The sequence below is a fragment of the Oryzias latipes genome, chromosome 11 (genome assembly GCF_002234675.1).
Source record: "Oryzias latipes chromosome 11, ASM223467v1".
Classification (NCBI taxonomy): domain Eukaryota; kingdom Metazoa; phylum Chordata; class Actinopteri; order Beloniformes; family Adrianichthyidae; genus Oryzias; species Oryzias latipes.
Genome location: NC_019869.2, coordinates 5821056 through 5840864, shown reverse-complemented (window position 1 = coordinate 5840864; position 19809 = coordinate 5821056). Strand labels below are relative to the sequence as shown.

Sequence of the window (19809 nt, the reverse complement as noted above, 5' to 3'; positions counted from 1 at the left end):
TAAATCTCACTTTTCATAATTAAAATCCAAAATTAATTGAGTCCTTTTTGGACTTTGAACTTTTTAAATGAATGTAAAAATAGAAACATTAAAGTAGTTTTTAGCTACAGAGGTTCGCTGATCGTTTTTATGAGCTTATATTGAAGAAAAGGCCTAAGAAATAAAGATTTGATTCAACGTAAACACCAGGTCTGCATCATCAGCAGGTCTGCCAATCAGGCTTTTTTTCCAGCTCTACCTGCTGGTTACCTGGATCAGGTGTAGATGATCAGAAACTCCTCCTGAGCGAGCAGGACAGGAGGATCAGGGTTGGGCGGATTTGGAGAACGTTCCTGCTTATTTCTGGATAAAATGTTTATTTATTAATTTTGTCCATTAGATAAATTGCAAACATGCAGAGCTTGACGCCGTCGACAGCTCACCTGCATGTGTCGCAGCTCCGGTGGCGGCGTGTCGTTTGCCGCTTTCCCTCCTCACTCAAAACACTTTTTCTGAAGTGAGATTCAACAGTGACTCAGCTGCAACAGTTTTTGGCGAGTTTTGGAGGCTGTGATCGCAGAAACGCCGTCTTATGGGAGGCTCGGCGCGCTGCCATCCCATCTGTCCGGGAAACTCTGCTGCTTTCCTGGAGGTGATCTGTTCAGAAGACGCTCGTCTCTCCATAAGGACCCACGTTTAACTGAATAAAATGAGCGCTTGTGCAGAAAACTCTTGTATATAAACACATTTTTATGAGGGAGGATCTCTCGGTTATGTTTTATCTGCATCTTTGATGAGATCTCAGAGGTTTTTAGTCGATCCTTTGAGCAAAGAGGCTGCAGACTTGCCCAATCAAGCATCACAGCCTTTTTAAAGTCACTAAATATCTGGAGGTGTATTTTCCTGACCTACTTCTTGCGTTGGTTGAATAGCGTTTGATCAGAGATAAAGCCACAGATGTTATCAGATCTGACTCTCCACACATCAGGAGGAGAAGCTGCTGGTGTCGTGCAAACGTCCCAACCGCCAGAGCTCAACCTGCTGCTGCTGCTGTGATCATCTCAACCCATCTCTCCGATGCATCTTTTCACGCTTTAAGCAGAAACTGGAGATGAAGAACTCGGCCGTCTCAATCATTCGTCTTCCAGTAACGGCGTTTGTCTCCCCCTGCAGGCCGGCAAGGTGCGCAAACACGTGTCGGAGCAGGAGAAAGCCGAGGAGGGCCTGGGCCCGAACATCAAGTCCATCGTCACCATGCTCATGCTGATGCTGCTGATGATGTTCGCCGTCCACTGCACCTGGGTCACCAGCAACGCCTACTCCAGCCCCAGCGTGGTGCTGGCGTCCTACAACCACGACGGGTGAGGATTATCCTCATCTTCCGTCTGGGCGCGGGGCGGCGGGTTGATGCGAGCACATGTTTATTTCATGAGGAGGAGGAGAAAATAAAGAGATAAACATCATTTCCAGGCTACAGGAAACGGCTGCAGACCATCTCCGGGTTTGCATTAAGATATTTTATTCATTCACAATCCAGGATAAGGCAGTGCAGAAGATGGGGAAGTGTTAGCAGCACATGAATATTTTGTATCCGTCTGGATGAACTCTGATCACTTTTCTTCAAGAGCCGCTTATTGTACCTGAAACTCTCCAACCTTTTGTTCTTTTTTAGGAGCAGGAACATCCTCGACGACTTCAGGGAGGCCTATTACTGGCTGAGGCAGAACACGGACGAGCACGCCCGCGTCATGTCATGGTGGGACTACGGCTACCAGATAGCCGGGATGGCCAACCGGACCACCCTGGTGGACAATAACACGTGGAACAACAGTCACATAGCGCTGGTACCAGTTCTAGGTTTTTCTGTTTTAAAAACGAAAACAGGGACAGAGAAGTGCATTTTCATTTGTTGTTGGATGTTTTCTATGTTTTAGGCTCGACATCAACACACTGTAATCTGAAAGAGAGAGCATTTTTTGACTTCTCCCGATCCAGAATATGGGTTTGTTTCAGTAGGAACGGGTACCGAAAATCTGACTGCTGTGTTCAGGTGGGAAAGGCCATGTCGTCCAATGAGAGCGCGGCGTACAGAATCATGCAGTCACTGGACGTGGACTACGTGCTGATCATCTTCGGGGGCGTCATCGGTTACTCCGGAGACGACATAAACAAATTCCTGTGGATGGTGAGGATAGCGGAGGGCGAGCATCCCAAAGAAATCCGGGTGAGTGCGGCTGCAGGAGCGGCTCTGTGGTACAGCGGAACACCAGGAGCGGCTCGGCATTGACCGACGCGTTCCTGCTTTCATATTAATTTATGAAAATAACGTTATAATTTCATAAGTATAGAATTTACTAGATCAAAGTCATGCACTTACAGGCAAAATTCTGTTTACTAAGAAAAATATTAACCAAAAAAATCATTTAATTATTGTATATTTGATTACTAGAGGTATAGAGCCTTTTGTAAGTGGTTACTTCCGCATTAATCATAATTTTACGAATTTATTCTCATCAACTCACAATTCTTTCCTTATTTTATGATTATTCCGATACATTTACGACCTTACTCCCATTAAAGTATTGATTTTCTTTTTATCAAAGCCCAAATTCTCCGTTGTAATCAATCCTTTTCCTTCAGGATTGTTTTCCACCTAAACATCTGTATTTACTGCGGTTCTGCTGCAGATGGGTCGGCTGTAAATGGGCTCTCTGCTGTTTTTTTCTCCTGACGCCTCTGCTGCATCTCTGACCGGGCTTTTCTCCTGCAGGAGAGCGATTACTTCACTCCCCAGGGAGAGTTCAGGGTGGACAAGGCCGGGTCACCGACTCTGCTCAACTGCCTCATGTACAAGATGTCCTACTATCGATTTGGAGAAATGCAGGTGAGAGGAAAATGCTTTTGCCGCAGTGAAAGCAGGAATAAAGCGCAGATGCTCCCAGAGCAGAGCTTGCTGGCGGTCTGGGCAGACGGGGATTTGAAGGTGTCTCTTTGGGGATTTGGCGCTGGATGAGGGTTTTTTGAGCGAGGTGCGGCTTCGTGCTGCAGGTAGCAGGCGACTGACATGGGCTGCCAGGTGTTCACAGCTGTTCTGAGAGAATCAAAGCAGAGACGGCGAAAGATGAGTGCAGATTACACGGCTGTGTGTGGATTATTCATTCGGGTCAGCGGGGAGGAGATCCCAGGGAGGAGCTGAGATAAGGAGGACATGAGAACCGAGACGATGTGAGCAGATAAAAAAAGTCACAGCGTGAGGGAAGATTTGACACTTTGGAGAACTAACGTTTCTTTTTGACGGGAGGCGAAAGACGGTGGATAGAAGTCCGAACAAACCGGATTGTGAAGGAAATTCTTGAAACTGTGGAGTGTGGAGAGTTCCCACAGGGAGAGGATGCTAAAGGTCTGCAGGTTCAGCCAGTTTTCCAAAGGATTAGAATAACTAGTTTACTTTAATGAGACTAAACTGAAGATCTTCTCTTGCTCCCTTTGAATTTGTAGAAGCAATAACTTCTGCAACAAAAAGAGAACTGGTCGTAGCCAGGCTGCATAACACAGAGCTGTACGTTGAAATCAATCAAAATGAAAACCAAGAAAGTTAGCTGCTCTTCAAAGTTTGGTCCTGTGGCCGCTTTAATTAATTCTGTAAAATTTTGGAAGCTTCCAGTCGGTTGAAAATAATTTTGTTTGCTGTTTTGACAAAATCTGAATAAGTTAGGATTAAATATAAATAAACATGTGGAAATGGAACGATCCACACTAATAAGACAATTATGATTATGGTGGTGAGGAAGGTCAAAGAGTCAGAAACAATTGATTGAGCTGGAAGAAACCTAAATTGTAAAACATCTAAATCAATCTCAGCTTTTTCTTGACGTGTTTTGAAATTGGTCACTTCTTGTCCTGTTCCTTCATGATGTGTTGAGATGTGAGGAAACCCAAACAAAAGAGTAAACTTAAAACAACTAAAGCCATTTTATCTCCTGGTCTTTCTTCATGCTGTAAATCCTCCGTCTTTGTACTGAAGACCACTTCCTGCCGGACGTTCAAACCGTCTGTGTTGTCATGAAATCATGGTGGATCTGCCCCCTCAGGACCTTCACTGGGACTCAGATTTTCTCCTCTTCCTCTCCTAAAGCTGGACTTCAGGACGCCCCCCGGCTTCGACCGGACGCGCAACGCCGAGATCGGCAACAAGGACATCAAGTTCAAGCACCTGGAGGAGGCCTTCACCTCGGAGCACTGGCTGGTTCGCATTTACAAGGTGAAGGATCTGGACAACCGGGAGCCGCTGGACCGCAAGCTCCGCAGCGTAACGCCCCGGCAGAAGTACACCTCCAAAAAGGTAACGGAGATTTCAAGTTTCAGTTCTTCGTTTGGGAAGTAACCGGATGTGGGAGGAGTCTCCCTAAAAGCTTAACACTCCAACCGCATTTATTTTGTTACAAATGTTCAATCAAGAACAAACCCGTTTAGTCCGGAGATTCTTTTTTTATTCTACTCTTTAATCCGTCTCTTTTTGGATCTTCTTGTATGTGAAATACAGTTTAAAATAAAAACGCACAAAGGTGGGGGCCACGTTTCCTCGTGGATGCTGGACTCTGTGCTCTAATTTATGATTTATGACATTTATGATAGAAAACCTTCAGAAATTACAGCTCATGAATTAAATAGAATAAACTGAGATTAAAATGGACACAAATACAGATTACTGCACTGCAAAGTACATTTTTCTCTGATTATTGTGAAAAAACGACCACACAAAACCCAAACAATCAGATTATTTCTGTTACGTTTTTTCATTTCAGTGAAAAAAATATATATATTTTAAAAATACTGTGATCTGTTATTTTATTAGATGAATAGTTATCCATATATGAATAAATGGGCTGTTTTTGAAAGTATTTTCCCCCCAAAATGAATGGGAATGAATGAACCTTTCACTATGTGGGTGTGTTTTTGAGTTTGAGGGGGGGGGGGGGTTGGTCAAAGGTCCAGTAAGGAAGGAGAATGGAGAAAGTCCATATTCAATAAAAGTAACGGCCGCTCGTCATAACAGTCGACGTACAGACCTAGAGCTGAACTGTGGCGTTGGAGTCGCCGTCGTTCCCGTTCCGTGTCTGACTTCCCTCCGTTTCTCTGAGCAGACCGCCAAGAGGAAGCGAGGGCAGATCAGGAACAAGCTGGTCCTGAAGAAGGGCAAGAGAGCCCCCAAAACCCACCAGTGATGCACTCGGACGGACGACCAGGAACCTCCAACGAGCGACGAAGAACTCCACGTTGAGCGTCTCTCGTTCGAGCGCCAACGCGTGTTGAGGAAGCGTGGGATCTGGCTCGCTCCAGAATTGTCCGTTTTATCCTGAAGACGTCTGTCTGGCTTTTTTTTCCCCCCCTTTCTTTTCTTTTGTTTTTGTTTTTTAACTTGAATGTGAGGCATAGGGCTGCTCTGCGTGGTTCAGCGTTGATTTACATTTTTGTGGTTTATTAATTATCAGACCAGGGGTCGGGTGAAGGTGGTACGAGCGACGAAGAGGAGGAGGAGGAGGATTTGCACCAAAGAGCCATCGACCTCGCTCCACGGCACATGTGAGCTGAAGGGGGGGTGGGGGGGCTTCGTTCCAGAGACCGGTGTGGGTGGGTGGGGGGTGTCCGTCTGTCATTTTAGCTCTTTTTCTCATCGTTTCCTGGTGTTTGCCCGCCATTCTGATCCGTTTTTGTGGGCAAAGCATGTGAGAAAGAAATTGGCCTATTTTGTAAATATGTTCTATAAAGAAAATCTAACATGATGGTAATATATTGGATCTTTGTGGTGACTTTTAAATATGCAGCTCTTGATTTTTTTTTTTTTTAATCTTTTTATTTGAATGACGGTAAATAGATCAGTGAATGCAATAATTCAGCACAGAGGAAGGTTTTTTTGGATTTTGTTGACAGAATGCATCTGAATGTGAATTTTTACACCCCTCCTTTTTTTAATTATTATTTTTGGGACAGATTTTGCATAGATTGTATATTTCTGCTGCTACGGTTTTAAGACGGAAACATCAACTGTGTGTAAATAATTAGTCCTCCCTTCCTGCAGGGGGAGCTCTCTAACGCTTAGTGCCTCATCTCTGGTCATGATCACCTAAACCTAACTTGTGACTGTTTACATCCCAAGCTTTTCTTTTGATCGGCAGTCCTTTCTTTCGCCCCTTTGGAGGCTTCCGATTTGTGGAGGGGAAATGAGATTTTAACGGCAGGAAGTAGGAAGTGGAGCAGGAGGAGCCCCGCCCCCCCACCCAGCCACGGAGGAGCCCCTGACCTCCCAGCGACCTCCTGTCACAGCTCAAACGTCAATCAAACTTTATTTTAAGTCACAACTGAACTGAAGTTTAACACAGTTAAATATTTCTTTTATCAAGATTATTTTTTTCAAATTGAGACAAAATTAAGCAAAATTCTGTAAAATTGCTGGAAAAACCTCAGAAATGTAATTTTTTTTTTTTCATGTAAATGACATAAAAACACCTTAAAATCCATTAACGAGTTTTCTGCTGTATAAAAAGCCAACTAAACCGGAATATTATTTAGAAATGTAAAGTTTTTTTTAAAGTCGTCTTGAAGCTTCGTTTCCAAAATTTAGACCCCAACTTGTTGCACTAACAGTCAAACTAACAGGATGTTTGTCGATAAAATCCCTTTAGGAGGGGTTTTTATGACGTTCTTACTCTATTCCGGTTCCTTTGACAGGTGGAAGTGGTTGACGTGGGCGGAGCTAAAGGCCTCCGTGTGTTGCGTTGGGGTGCGGCTCTGCCTGAAAACTTTGAAGGGGGGCGGGTTCAGTGTCAGGTGTTCAGGTTTTAGCAGCCGTTCTATCATCACCCTCCAGCATTTCTTTGGTATCATTGAAGCTCTGACCGGTTTCTGTTTTTTTTTTTCTCCCGCCACGCCTCAGTGTTTGTTTGTTTTGAGCGCCTGTTCATCTCTGGAGGACGGCGTTCAGACGAAGCCTTAAATGTGATGTATAGTTTTGTTGGCCTCTGAAGTTTATCCATCCTTTACTTTGAAATCGCCGCCTCATGTGCTGAGCTCGAGTCTGTCCGGGTTTTTGTTGGATGTAGCCCCCACCGCACCCCCTTGTGCTAACCCCTCCATGTTTACATTCTGTTTGGCCATCTTTAAATATAAACTTTGACAAAAAGCCTGTCTGATGTCCTTATTGGCCCTTTTGCCACCAGGTGGCAGTGTTGGACTTTGTTTCAGGGCGCTCCATCATCCTTTCCCAGCAGCCTTCCTGTGACACTGGAAGCCAAACAAACTGACACAGCAGATCTTATAAGCCTTCACAGCAGTCACAAATAAATAAATAAAAAAACAGTAGAAGGTCTTTATTATTCACAATCATCCAGATCTTTCTGTCCGAGCTGCTTCCTGGTTCTCTTAAACGTCGTCCGTCGAGCTTTGAGTTGAAGACTTTTGGACTACAAAGAAGCTACTCAGACTCCACGAGCGTCCAGTCGGGGGTGAAGTTTAGAAAAACAGGAAGACGGGAGCGATTCTAAACACTTTTCAAAATAAAAGCTCACGTTGACGTGGAGAGAGAGAGAGGTAGAAATGGAGATGTGTTTTGGCCGCATTCACTCTGACAGAAAACGCCAAGCAGGACTCAAATGTGCCTAAATACATTCATAGTGCAGACTCAACAATCAGGACCTTCCTTTTTTCTCTAATATACTGTGTAATAATATATATATATATACTGACAAGAATGAAAGTAGAATATTTGATGTTTTTCCTGTAAAGCTCTGAGTCTCTAAAAGCCAGTTCCAGTATAAAATAGTTGATTTCTCTCTAGAATAAAAGTGCTTGATAAACGGTCACGGCTACAGTGTGGTGTCGTACTGATCTGCTCTAAAGGCAAAAACTAAAAACGGACGATGTTTGACAAACCCAAGATTGTGCCAAAGAAGGCCTTCGCAAAGTGAAAAATACAAATATTCCACTCCGGAGAACGACGGGCTTCTATAAAAAAACTACGTTTTAGTCCCGTAACTCCAGAAGTTTGTCAGTGAGGACGTGTGGATCCCTTTGGCACCTCGTTTGGATGGTTGTGTGTCTGCTGGGACACGTGAAGTTGGGATTTTTGTTCTGAAGACGAACCGCTGTCAGGGTGATTTCCACAGAGGCCTGTTGTAGATCCACCCGTCTCCCTGCAGAGAAAGACGGACGTTTAAAACGGCGCAAATCTACACTGATTCACAAGAGGTTATTTTTTTTTGGGGGGGGGGGGGGGGGGTGATCCTAGGGGCAATATGACCCCACCCTTACATTGACGTGTTATTCCTACCATGACAAAGGTGGGGAGGATTTCATGTAATCCATGGACACAAGTGAAGATCACAAATTATTGAAGAAAAAAGGTTCAGACCACTTCCTAGTGGGTCTAGATGACCCCACTCCCAATGGTAAAGTGCCTAGGATAGCACAAGGGCTAAAGACACCAATGAACCTATGATGCATGTTTTTAGACCATGGGAGGAAACCGGAAGATGCGAGAACAAACGAACTCCACACAGAAATGTCCCAGGCGGGATTCAAACCAGGGCCTTTTTGCTGTGAATCAAGAGCGCTAACCACTGCACCACCTCGCAGCCCGTTCCTGAATTATTCTACCACAAAAACATCAGGATAATGAAAGTGGGCCCAGATCAAAGCCCTGTGGAACGCCCCAATAATGCACTTCAACATGATAGACATCAAAGTAATGGCGTCCAGTTGTGGTGCTACTAAAATTACTGCCTTTATATGCAACTGCGAATCTAAAAAAGTCTTTAAGCTTCTGGTCAAACTCAGGAAATAAATGTTTTAAACTCCAGAAATCTGTACGTTAAGGTAAGTATGAGGGATATAAAAAGAATATCTGAATTAGTTGTTTGTGTTTGAGAACATTCATACTTGAATCTATGATAATGTGTTGAATGCAGAGGTGGGCGTGGCTTTACCTCCTTCGTAAAGTGTTTGGGGGTCCAGGGTCGGTTGTCCGCCGCCCTCTGCCGCTCCTCGCCTCTCTGGTTCTCCTCCAGCCGGTGTTTGTGCTCCGTGGCCTTGTCCATGTTCCCCTCCTTCAGAGCCTTCGTCACATGCTGCCACAGCCGCCTACGGAAGAGGAAAAGCCCCGGTTCACGTACGGCACGTCCACCCAACGGATCTACGCTCGAGTCCGCAGTCACCTGGACTCCGTCCTGCCCTGCTGCTCCAGGGCCCGCAGCTTCTTCTTGGTGACCAGGAGCTTCGACGTGTCGATGATTTTGGTTTCTCCGCTGCTGTAGGTGAACTCCAGCGTGCCATTCCACTCGCCCTGGGCTTTGCACACGATGGTGCTGGTTGGGTTGTGTTTGACCTCGGCGGTGACTCTGCACAAAAACACACAGATCACGAGTCATCACTGGAACACCTCCACTTCTCACCTTAACTACAATTTATAAACAAAAATGTCTCAAAGCCTTCTAAGAACCTAAAAAGGGCTTTTTCGTAACATTTACGGTTTGTAGTCCAATAACCTCTGTGGAGACTTTGCCCCTACATCTATCTGGGATGAACCCTGGCGAAGCTTCTGCTTCATTTCAGCTTCATGACGGCATCACCATCCAATGAGGGGGGCGTGGTGGCTCAGCCAGTGAAAAAAGGATCAGCGGTTCGATACCCGCCACCTCCTCCAGACAAAAGTCAAGTGAATCAGCACTGAAGCTGTGACTACGTCAGCAGCCCAGAGTGATGCGCATCGTAAGCGCCTTGAGCGTCGGAAAAGCGCAACAAATTCCCAGAATCTTTAACTTCCAAACCAGTTTTTTATTAAGTTGATTTAGTGTTGATAATCAGAAATGCAAACATGTAACATAAACCTAATTTTGAGGTACACCTGTAATATAAACTCACAGATTTACAGAATGTACATCTACGAATCGCCTCTCGTTTGTAAATCTCTGTATTTGTGAGAGAAATAAGTGCGTGTGGTGAAAACTGAGATGCTTCTAACAAATGTCATCATTGGCTAATGAATCTGTCAATCAAATTCATCAGCCAACCAGGCGTGTTCACCTTCAGCCAAACCGATGAATCTGTGCATCATTCAGTTTTTCAAACTAAAACCAACAATGAAAAAAATAAAACTGCTTCATTTAATCATTCATTTCTGTGGGGGGGAAACCGAAAAACAAGTAATGGATGGTATTTTTCTTTTCACAATTACGTGTATTTATGTACCTCAAAATTCTGTTTGTGTGTATTTGTGACTAATACACAAACTAAATGACATTCAGCTCATTTCTTTAAGGAAATAAGTCAGAGTTTTCCTCTGTAAAATTTGCTCAGTGTCACAGAGGAGGAGGCGGAGCTTAAGGTGCTCACCTGTGCACCTTTCCTCCGTAGAAAGGCTTGGTGTGAAACGTCACCGTGGCGGAGTAACCGCTCTTCGCGCAGTTGATGGACACTTTGCCCCCCAGCTCCACCCACGGCACAGTGAGGATGGAGCGGGCGTAGGCGGAGGGCAGCGAGAAGACGTACTCCTCATCGTGCTCCAGGAGGTACAGGACACCTGGAGGGGCGGAGCCAGAGAGAGGCAGTGAGGGTTTTCTGGCAAAAAAGGTCAAATCTGATGAAAAAAGACTTGGTCAAGCAAAACAGACTTTTTTTCAAACTCCAACTGAAATAAAGGATCTGCTGAAGCAACAGAGTCGCCGTCGCTTCTCAAAAGCTTTGGAGTAAAGATGTTCTGGCAGCTTCTGCTCCACCTGTCTAGAGAGAAAGCTTCTGACGAATTTTTCACTACCACTATTTATTTATTTATCCATTTTATCTTGTTTTATGAACTAACACTAGATTTTAATGTGTTAAATTTTCATTTACCTTATTTCAGTGTTTTATTGTTTGTTGCTTTTATCAATATGTTTACTGTTTCATTCTCTTTTATATTTTTTTAAATCTCTTTTTTTTTTTTTTTTTTTTTAACCTTGTCCTGTCCAACAGCTGGGCAAACAGATGAGAGCTGAGGGCCTCTTGTGTTGGACATATTTTACTTTAACAAGAGGGGTTATTAATCTTCAGACAAACCAAAGGTATGTCTGAATAAACCCCTTTTGTAATTGAGGCCAAACTTTATTAATTTCAAACATGTTTGAAGATCTTTGGTGTTGGACCGGACGGAAAAGGAAAGAGGGGAAGAAGAGAGAGGGACGTTAGAAAGAGGGGGGGAAGGAGGGTGATAGTAGGAGGGGAAGGGGGATAAGACCATGAAGCAGCATAGAGCAACAAGTTTACTGGTTGTTAATCACCATGGTAAGGCTCAAATGCAGTACAAAAAGGGCGGAGCCTGTCCACACACACACCCAAGTGTCAAACACACCTGCTAGTTGCAAAAATGTCCATCTGTCGACATGTACACAAAACAGATAGTGCTCACACGCATACTTATGCCTTAAAACCAACTAGTGTGAAACATTTCAGTCATTCAGTCACGCAAACCGCCAGTGCAAAGGTGAGCCAATACCCGTGCTCAGGTGAGTGCTCATGTTCTTCTAATATGGATGGTGGAATGTGTAAAGAAGGAAGGAGAGCGCCCAGCCATCCCCACCCCAAGACCCCCACCGCAGCAGCAGCGGCAGCCGGAATCCCCCCCACGCCACACGGAAACCGGCAGGGAACAACCGCCGCCCGGGCGACCAAGCCCGCCACCCAGGCCAGGGCCAGCAGGACCGCCGCAAGGCCCCCCAGAGCCAGAGAGCAGGGAGGCACAGAGGGAAAGAGAGGGCCGCCCCAGCCCAACCAGGAGAACAGCCCCCCCGCCGCGCCGAGAGAGCCCAACGCAGGGCCCCACCGGAGAGGGACGCCCACAGCCCCAGACGAGCACCCCACCACCACCCAGGAGTTCCGGGCATCCCCCCGCCCCAACCCCAGGTACGAGCCAGGACCCCCCAAGGGAGACCCGCCCCGCACTCCAGGCAGCCATCCGCCCGGCCCACGGTTGGTCCAGGGAGGAGCAAGGCAGGGGTCCGCCGCCCCCGCCCAGGAGGGGGGAACCCCGGGGAAAAAAGAGGGCCCACAAGGGGTGTTGTAAATATGGCCCGACCAGGCTCGGCCACAGTTGGAAGTTAGGCGGGGCCCAGCGCTCAGGAGCAAGGACCAGAACCCACCCCCCAGGGACACCAACACCCCCGGCTCAGATGTAATGTGAACCCCCCCACTGCGCGGAGAGAGCACCGCCGGGCCCAGGAAGCCGGCACCCCGGGGACACGGCCGCCGCTGCAAAGGGGCCCGTACCCCCCACCAGGGAAGAGGCAGGGGACAGATGGTCCTAGGTCCCACCTTCCTTGCAAAATGTGTGTGCGTATATGTGTGTTTAAGAGGGTGTGTGTGTGCATGTGTGTGTGTTTATGTTGGGATGTATATATTGAGGGGGGAGGGGTGTGTGTACTAAGGGGGGTGCAGTTAAAATTGGCGGGTAGGGCACTAAGGGGACATCTCCTGATTACTCACAGTGATGTCCCCTCACCCTCCCCACCAAGGGGCCCTAAATGTCTAAGGTGCGGTTAAAATTGGCGGGTAGGGTGCTAGGAGGACATCTGCTGCTTGCTGGCAGTGATGTCCAAGCACCCCCCCTACCAAGGGCCCTACATGTCTAAGGTGCAAATAAAACCGAAAGAGGGGGGGCCCACTCCATACGGCAACCACAGGAGGGGGGTCACTGCCTAGTAAACCCCCCCCCCCAAGGCTCATCGCAGGCTAATCCCCCCACCCCCTCACCCTATTTTTTATTTTTTATTCCGGTGCTTCCTCAGTTGGGACCTCTCCCTCTGGGTCGGCTGCTGTTCAGCCTCTGCGGCTCTGGATGTGGACCTGCATCCCCTCTTAGCTGTGGTGGAGCGGTCCCCGCCTGTGATGCTGCATTTGGCTGGTCATGCGGCTGTTCACAGAGAGGGAGGTTCCGATTACCAGCGGTTTTTGTGCTCAGCCTATTTCCTATTTCTCAATTCTCATTGTCTTTCCCCCTTCAGTTAGGGGGTGGGAGAAGTGGGGGGTTGTGTAGGTACGGGGAGGGGGGCCCTATTTTTATTTTTATTTATTTTTGTGCTTGCTTATTTTAATCTTCATGCTTGTTTTGATATTATTTATTTTTTTTATTTTTTTTTATTGTAAAGCACTTTGTGTTATTCTTTCATATGAAAAGTGCTTTAGAAATAAAGTTTGATTGATTGACTGCAGAGCGGCTTGATGGCGCCGCCGCCGCCGCAGAACGACAAGAGTCGACTTCAGAACAAAGACCTGCAGCTTTGAAGGGAGAAAAGCTGCAAGGAAGACTTAGACCTGGGGGGTATTCCAGAAAGCAGGTTATGTGAGTTACCACGGTAAGTTTGAGGCTAAGGAAGTTGATAACCTCAGCTTTCGGTTCCAGAAATGGAGGTATGTTTCAGGGTATGTCAAGTTGCCATAGCAACTCATGCTCTGAACATAACCTGGTCTGGAGCAGGTTTAGTTGAAGGTTAGTTTGTTTTCAGAGAGGTGACCAAATGTGTTTAGTTGTTTAACTGTATTTTTCTGAGTTATTTTGTCCTACTTTGCTTTTGTCGCTGCACCATGAGTGAGAGGGAGGGAGAGGATGATGAGTTTATATAGCACCCCTATCATGTGGTTCTGTAATGACAATGTCAGTAAATGCCTAAATGAATGAATGCATGAAGCGCATATTGTTTTGTTCTTTTTCTTGTTATAAAAATGAGTATATCTACCGGCTCAAACTTAGACATATGAGAGTTCAAGAATTATAATTCAGTAAGATGGAAAAACATTTAATTGAATTGGAGTAATGTGACATTTAGTTAAATAAATATGTAAATTTGAGTTGTATAAACAATTATTGAGTTTTATAGATGTAAGAAATTAGGTTGAATAAATTTAACTCAATTATTTGTTACCAATAGAAGTAATTCATTTAATTTGGCAAAATTGGATGTTATATATATATTTATATGCGTCACAAGGAAAATGGAAATAAGATCAGAAACTCGTGCGTTTACTTTGTCTGTTCTTCTACTACAAGCAGAAACTCTTTTTTCTGCTGATGATTCAGCCGTGTTACTTTTTTGATGGTCTTATAGTCTTCATACGCCGTCATTAATCTCAGACTCCGTCTCACTGAAGTATAGCGCTCTCTTTTTTTCTCCACGCGTTTCCATGGTGACTCCGGAAATCGGCGATCCATTTAGAATGTCTTTATGTACTTGACGTGCATGTGCATTAACCCAGGGTTACCAAGTCGAGCGTAATTACGCTAACTCATATCCGGTCTTTTGGAACCGACATACCCAGAGTAAGCAAGTTCAGGCGGATTTCAGCCAGAGTTCAGGCTTAAAGTCAGGGTAGTTTAAACATGCTTCCTGGAAAACCCCCCTGAAGAAGTCCGACTTTAAACATGAATCACACTGTGGAGATTTAGGACATTTATACTGGATTTGGTTGGATTTAAGTATTTGAAATACTTCCAAATCTAATCAGAGATGTCTGTAATCCTTGTTCTATCCTATGGGGTCCAGATGACCCCACCCTTACTTTGACGTGTTCTCCCTACCATGACAAAGGTGGATAAAGGTGGAAAGATTTCATGTAATCCATGGACACCAGTGAAGATCACAAATCATTGAAGAAAAAAGGTTCAGAGCACTGTTTAGTGGGTCTAGATGACCCAACTCCCAATGTTAAAGTGCCTAGGATAGCACAAGGGTAACAAAGCAGCAATTCTGGCTAATATTTAATATTATAATAAACGTGAATATTTTCTTTCCAGTTATATGTTAAAGACTGGAAAACGAATGAGTGTGTAATGTTCCTGTGATTCCGACATTTATACACAATTTTGAGTCTCGGTTCAGTCAGCAGCTTCAGATCCGTCTCCAGAAAAGTAAAACTATTTTTTCAGAATTTAAGGTAAATTCTTAGGATTATTTGGAAGAAAGTAGTGGCAATAAATTTGATTTGATATGATCCTAATGTTGAGTTAATAATATATCTATAAGATAACAAAATCTTAAAAAAGTAAAAAGTAGCTGCAGATATTTTGACAGGAACGGCAGGAAAAGTGAGGCCCCCACCTTCCCCCACCATGGACACGCCTATAGACATGCCCATGAACTTGCTCTTGGTCCACACGTGAGCGTTGACGCACATCCTCCTCTCCCGACACTCGCAGTAAAACCCTGACACGGGCGGGTGGTGGGACACCTGCTCTGCAACAAATCTGACCCTGTAGCAGCCCCCCTGTGGGTCTTCGCCCTGCTGGGAGTTGTTCGGGCCCCTGGGGGGCTCCCGAGCCGACCCCTGGTTCGACCGGGCCAGGGGCCTGACTTTGTCCCGAGGAACGTCCCAGGAGCAGTGGAAGGTCTCCCCCAGGATGGGGTTGTAGGGCTTCTTGGCCACGGCGCCCTTCCGGCCCTCGTGGAACGCCGTCAGGTAGTACTCCACGAAGCGCACGATCCGGTCCTCCGCCGTGGCCCCCATGGTGATGGACAGGAACATGTCGGGGTGGGCCATGAAGTTGGCGTACATCTCCAGCAGGGATCGCTTCTCCAGAATGAAGGTGGGCAACACCACCTACGAAAGAAAGGCGGTACACGGCGTGGGCACCAGCTGGATGGTCACGAAGGGGGCGGGGTTTGGGGGCCTTACGCGTGTGAGGTCCATGCCCAGTTTCAGCTGGGAGAGCAGGTGGAGGATGACGCTCCGCTGGTCGTCCAGGACGCCCAGATCCTCCTCCTCGTTGTCCTCCGTGTCCGTCACCTCCTCGGCGGGGCTGTGGTCCTCCAACCCTGAGCGGCGCTGCGGAGACAAACGCCAGAACAGTTCTGCTTTAACCCAAAGACAACGCGGAGGTTTTCTGCGGGTCAAGTCAACGAAAAGAAGAAAAACACAAAATAAAAGCTTGTACACAATAAAATTACATTTAAGAAAAACGTTGAGTAACAGAAAAGTTCAGATTTTTTCTTAAAAATGTCTTTGCAGAGGAAGATTAAAGTCACAGAAATGATGAAAATATAGATTTTCTTATATTATTGCTAAAAAACTCTGAGAACTGAAAAAATAAAACATGGATTAAAAGGTTTGCAAAATCTGCTGCTGCCAGAGGGAATTCTTTACCAATAAATCCTCTTTTACTTTACTAAAAACAGGATTTTTCATTCAGTCATTTTAAATACTCTCTACTAAGTAAAGCTCAAGATTTATTCCACGAGTGAACAGACTGCTATGAGGTGCTGCAAAACGCTGCAAAAACTGAACCTTAAGAAAAGAAAAAGACTCTTGTTTCAAAAATAAATCTCTTATTTTCTGATCAAGAGAGTTTTTCAAAATAAAATAATTTTAGTTTAAGAAAACATGTCTTAGTGACTAGAATTTCTTTCTTATAGTAATAATTCTTAGATTTTTTGTTTACCCCTTTTGCTTATTTCAAAAAAATTGGCCATTGGGATCAGAATGTTTAACTTCTTTCTAGATGTTGAATCTGATGCAAGCTGACGTTTGCTCCTCCACGCAGCAGCAGCAGCAGCGGCAGCAGCGCCGTCCAGTCAGAGCTTTCAGGTTTAGTACATTAAACATCTGATCACCAAAGCAGCAGGGGTCATGTGCCTTGCTCAAAGGCACATTCAGGAGCAAACCACATAACTAGGGGAGCATGAAGTCTTCTAAATCTGCGCTGCACCTGAAGGACAAGTGTTGTGTTGTCTTTTCTTTGTGTTTTTTTTTTTTTGTTCGACTGTAAAGAAACTTGTCAGAGGTTCAAGAACAGCTGATGCCTCTGATGTCTGCAGGAAGGAGAAAAAAATAAAAACAAGAAAAGAGGCTGATTTCTAATGCATCTATCTGAGCCCTCCTGCAGCCACACTGGTGCATGCGACCCCCATAAAAACCTGCTTCATTCCCACAGAAGCCTCAGATTATAATCTGGGTTGGGGGAATCGCAGAGCATCCGGGCAGAAACAGAAAGGAGGAGGTTCAGAAGAGCAGCATCTGCTTGTCACCTGAATATTTAATCCCATGCGTGCATGCATGCCGGCCGCTCCACACACACATGCACACACACATGCACACACATGCACACACTCGTCCCCAAAAACATCCCGAGCAGGAGACACATGGGACGGAGCTCGCTGGAAAGCAGAGGACTCCCAGGAGGAGCAGCAGAGGGATATATTTAGAAAAGAAAGAGGGAGGAGGAATCTTCTGACTTCAGCGCATCTCACTTATTAAAGAGGCTCCTGACAGCAGCATGAAACGACTGCGGGGGGGGGGGGGGGGGGGGGGGGGACAAAACTTGATGTGTTTTGTTTTCTGATGTTAAAATGTATGACTGGACGGTCTAAAGAGGCTCCAAATGTTTACTAAAAGCTGCGTTTCATGCGTTTAAATATAAAATAAACAACAGATTAGGAGTCATTTTCAAACTTGCTTTAATAAAATAACAAAATGTTGTTACTCTGATTCATATTTGACTGACAAATAAAGCAAAATATATCATCAAAAACACAGAGTATTTGCTCATTCTTTCAGTAATATTGAAAATCCTCTTTAAATCAAATAACTCTAATTATTTGGAGAACTTTGGTGTCATCGGCTATGACCACAGACAAGATTTTATCTTCCAGAAGTGAACCTTCAACCGCTGCATCTCAGATGCTACAAGCCCCAGTTAGCCTCTTCATTTCATTACAGTCCATTTATGGTCGATAGAAGTGAGAATCATCATAAATCTGATCAGTCTAGAAGGGTTCTTCAAACATATTTAACTAAAAACAAAGCAAAGTATACCAATATGTAATTATTTCTGCAGTAATAATCTAAATAATCTTAAAATAAAATGACAAAATAAAATAAAATGACCCCCTTAATTATTTGAGGAATTCTAGGTTTTTATATCAACAATTAGTAAGGCTTCTGAAGGGTTCTTTGTCACATAGTTTACTGAAAAATCAAACAAATATTTCATGTGAAACCCCAAATATGTTCCAACTTCTTCAGCAATAAAGAAAATGACCTTTAAATTAAGAACATATGTTTCATTATTTGGGGGATTCTTGGTTTTGAAATTAAGATCCAGTAAACAAAAGACACAAGTTAAGATTTTAGAGAAGAGAAGGTTTGGGGTTTTATCTTTATGGGAGTGAATGAACAAGCATCTCAGACTCTACAAGCCTCAGTTTACCTGCAGTCTGATTAAGATCAATCAATATGAATGAGAAACATCACAAATCAATTAAGAAGAGTTCTAACGCAGTAACTTACTGGTAAAAGCACAGCGGGGGAAGAATGATGGTTTGGGCTCAACATTCAGACCTCGCATCAACGCGGTTACTTGTCATTTTAATATTTGGTCATTTTTACAAGTTTTTGTTCTAAAATTGTTCTGCCACAATCCTAGATTGTTTGTGTTTGTTAATGAAACATCTGTGGGACTTTGATGATAAAAAAGAGAATAAACAGGTTGGTTGGCACTATTCTATAACTTTTAGAGTCATAGTTCCTATAAATTAATTTTAGTAATTCCAGTTGCCTTTTTTTCCATGGGGCCACTTAAATAACTGACTGTGTTTTCCTGCAAAAACAAGCTTCTAGTCGCACTAATTACAGGAAATCCGATTCTGTGAGGCGACTTCTTTGGCCCTCAGTTTTGCGTCGCCGTTTGCAGGAACAACAGAAGCGATTAGGAGCTCCATCACAGGCTGCAGAAGTGACAAAAAAGGAGGCTTTAATGAAAAATGGCCCCAAAAAGAGTCAGAAATGGTTCTCGTCTCTATGGCCAAACAGAAAATGTTTCACCTGGGAAAACATTTGTTTTCGGGCGTTCATGCAGCTAAATTCCATCCCAACATCCTGGAGGGTTTTGGACCGCGAGCTGTCTGCTTCCATAATTAATGAACATCAGCGTTGAAGAAAAAGGGACCGGTAACCCCCCCTCCCCCCTCCTCCAGGCGTTGGTTTCACCCAAAACAGATGCGGAGATGGAGGAGAACCCAACCAAAACACTCACACTGCACTGCTGTGGAGCTCCAGCCTTGACCTGCATGGAGCTGGATCTCATCTCCAAGAAGCAGGAAAGGGAATTTGGTGAATCCAAGTGTAAAATCCAGGAAGGAGGACAAGCTCTGCAGGGGAAGAGTCAGCAGGAATCCGTCTGTCCCCATAAAAAAGTCCCCGTTTTTCCTCCAAACTAGTCCTGGGTGTTTTCACAGAGTAGAAGTGGAGCTGCTGTTTTCTGCTGCTGCACACCACCCACTCTGAAAAGGTGGGAGGGGGGAAAAGGAAGTCCCTGTGACGCTCCTCCAGTCATCCCTCCCACCAATCCCCCCCCCCCCCCCCCCCCCCCAGCTCGAGTCAGGCTTCTTCAGGGAATCACTCCATCCTTCGGCTGCTGTTTATTCTCTGTGCTTCAGGCTGATGAATCACAAACGAAATCCAAACGTCGCTCTCTGCACCAGAGCTTAGGACAAACTTTCTTTTCATGAAAGAATTGGTGAAACCAACGTACAGAAGACGACTATCAGGCAATGCCCCCGCATCAAACCAACAGAGACGCTAAATTAAGGATATGGATTAAGTCGGGAAAATATACAAACATTATTTATGTGAATCCGCACAACAGGTGAAAAACGTCGAGATTCTGTTTTTTTAAAGGAATCAGTTCTTCTCAGTCTGTGATTATTTGCTCTTTAACTTAAAATCGACAGGAAAACGGATTTGGATACAAATAAAATGTTTCATTTTTTCCAGATTTGCTTTTTGGTTGTTGATCTTTGGGATTGAAATGTTTGA

At 44.9% G+C, this 19809-nt stretch overlaps 2 protein-coding genes across 3 annotated transcripts in view; one reads left to right on the top strand and one right to left on the bottom strand.

The window, feature by feature from the left end:
- LOC101170442 (dolichyl-diphosphooligosaccharide--protein glycosyltransferase subunit STT3B) overlaps nucleotides 1-5569 on the top strand; it is a 78478-nt gene extending 72909 nt beyond the window's left edge. The window contains exons 11-16 of the mRNA XM_023959614.1: nucleotides 1153-1340; nucleotides 1652-1823; nucleotides 2030-2203; nucleotides 2750-2863; nucleotides 4115-4321; nucleotides 5124-5569. Of these exons, the coding sequence (XP_023815382.1) occupies nucleotides 1153-1340; nucleotides 1652-1823; nucleotides 2030-2203; nucleotides 2750-2863; nucleotides 4115-4321; nucleotides 5124-5204 (936 nt within the window). The 3' untranslated portion in view covers nucleotides 5205-5569. The remainder of the gene's footprint in view (nucleotides 1-1152; nucleotides 1341-1651; nucleotides 1824-2029; nucleotides 2204-2749; nucleotides 2864-4114; nucleotides 4322-5123) is intronic.
- Nucleotides 5570-7321: 1752 nt separating this feature from the next.
- The window catches only part of osbpl10 (oxysterol binding protein like 10), a 74901-nt gene continuing 62413 nt past the window's right edge, over nucleotides 7322-19809 (bottom strand). For both annotated transcript variants that reach the window (XM_023959615.1, XM_023959616.1), the window contains 6 exons: nucleotides 15673-15822; nucleotides 15099-15597; nucleotides 10366-10552; nucleotides 9189-9371; nucleotides 8961-9114; nucleotides 7322-8168 (listed from right to left, as the gene is read on the bottom strand). In XM_023959615.1, coding sequence (XP_023815383.1) covers nucleotides 8124-8168; nucleotides 8961-9114; nucleotides 9189-9371; nucleotides 10366-10552; nucleotides 15099-15597; nucleotides 15673-15822 — 1218 coding nt within the window. In that variant the 3' untranslated portion in view covers nucleotides 7322-8123. The remainder of the gene's footprint in view (nucleotides 8169-8960; nucleotides 9115-9188; nucleotides 9372-10365; nucleotides 10553-15098; nucleotides 15598-15672; nucleotides 15823-19809) is intronic.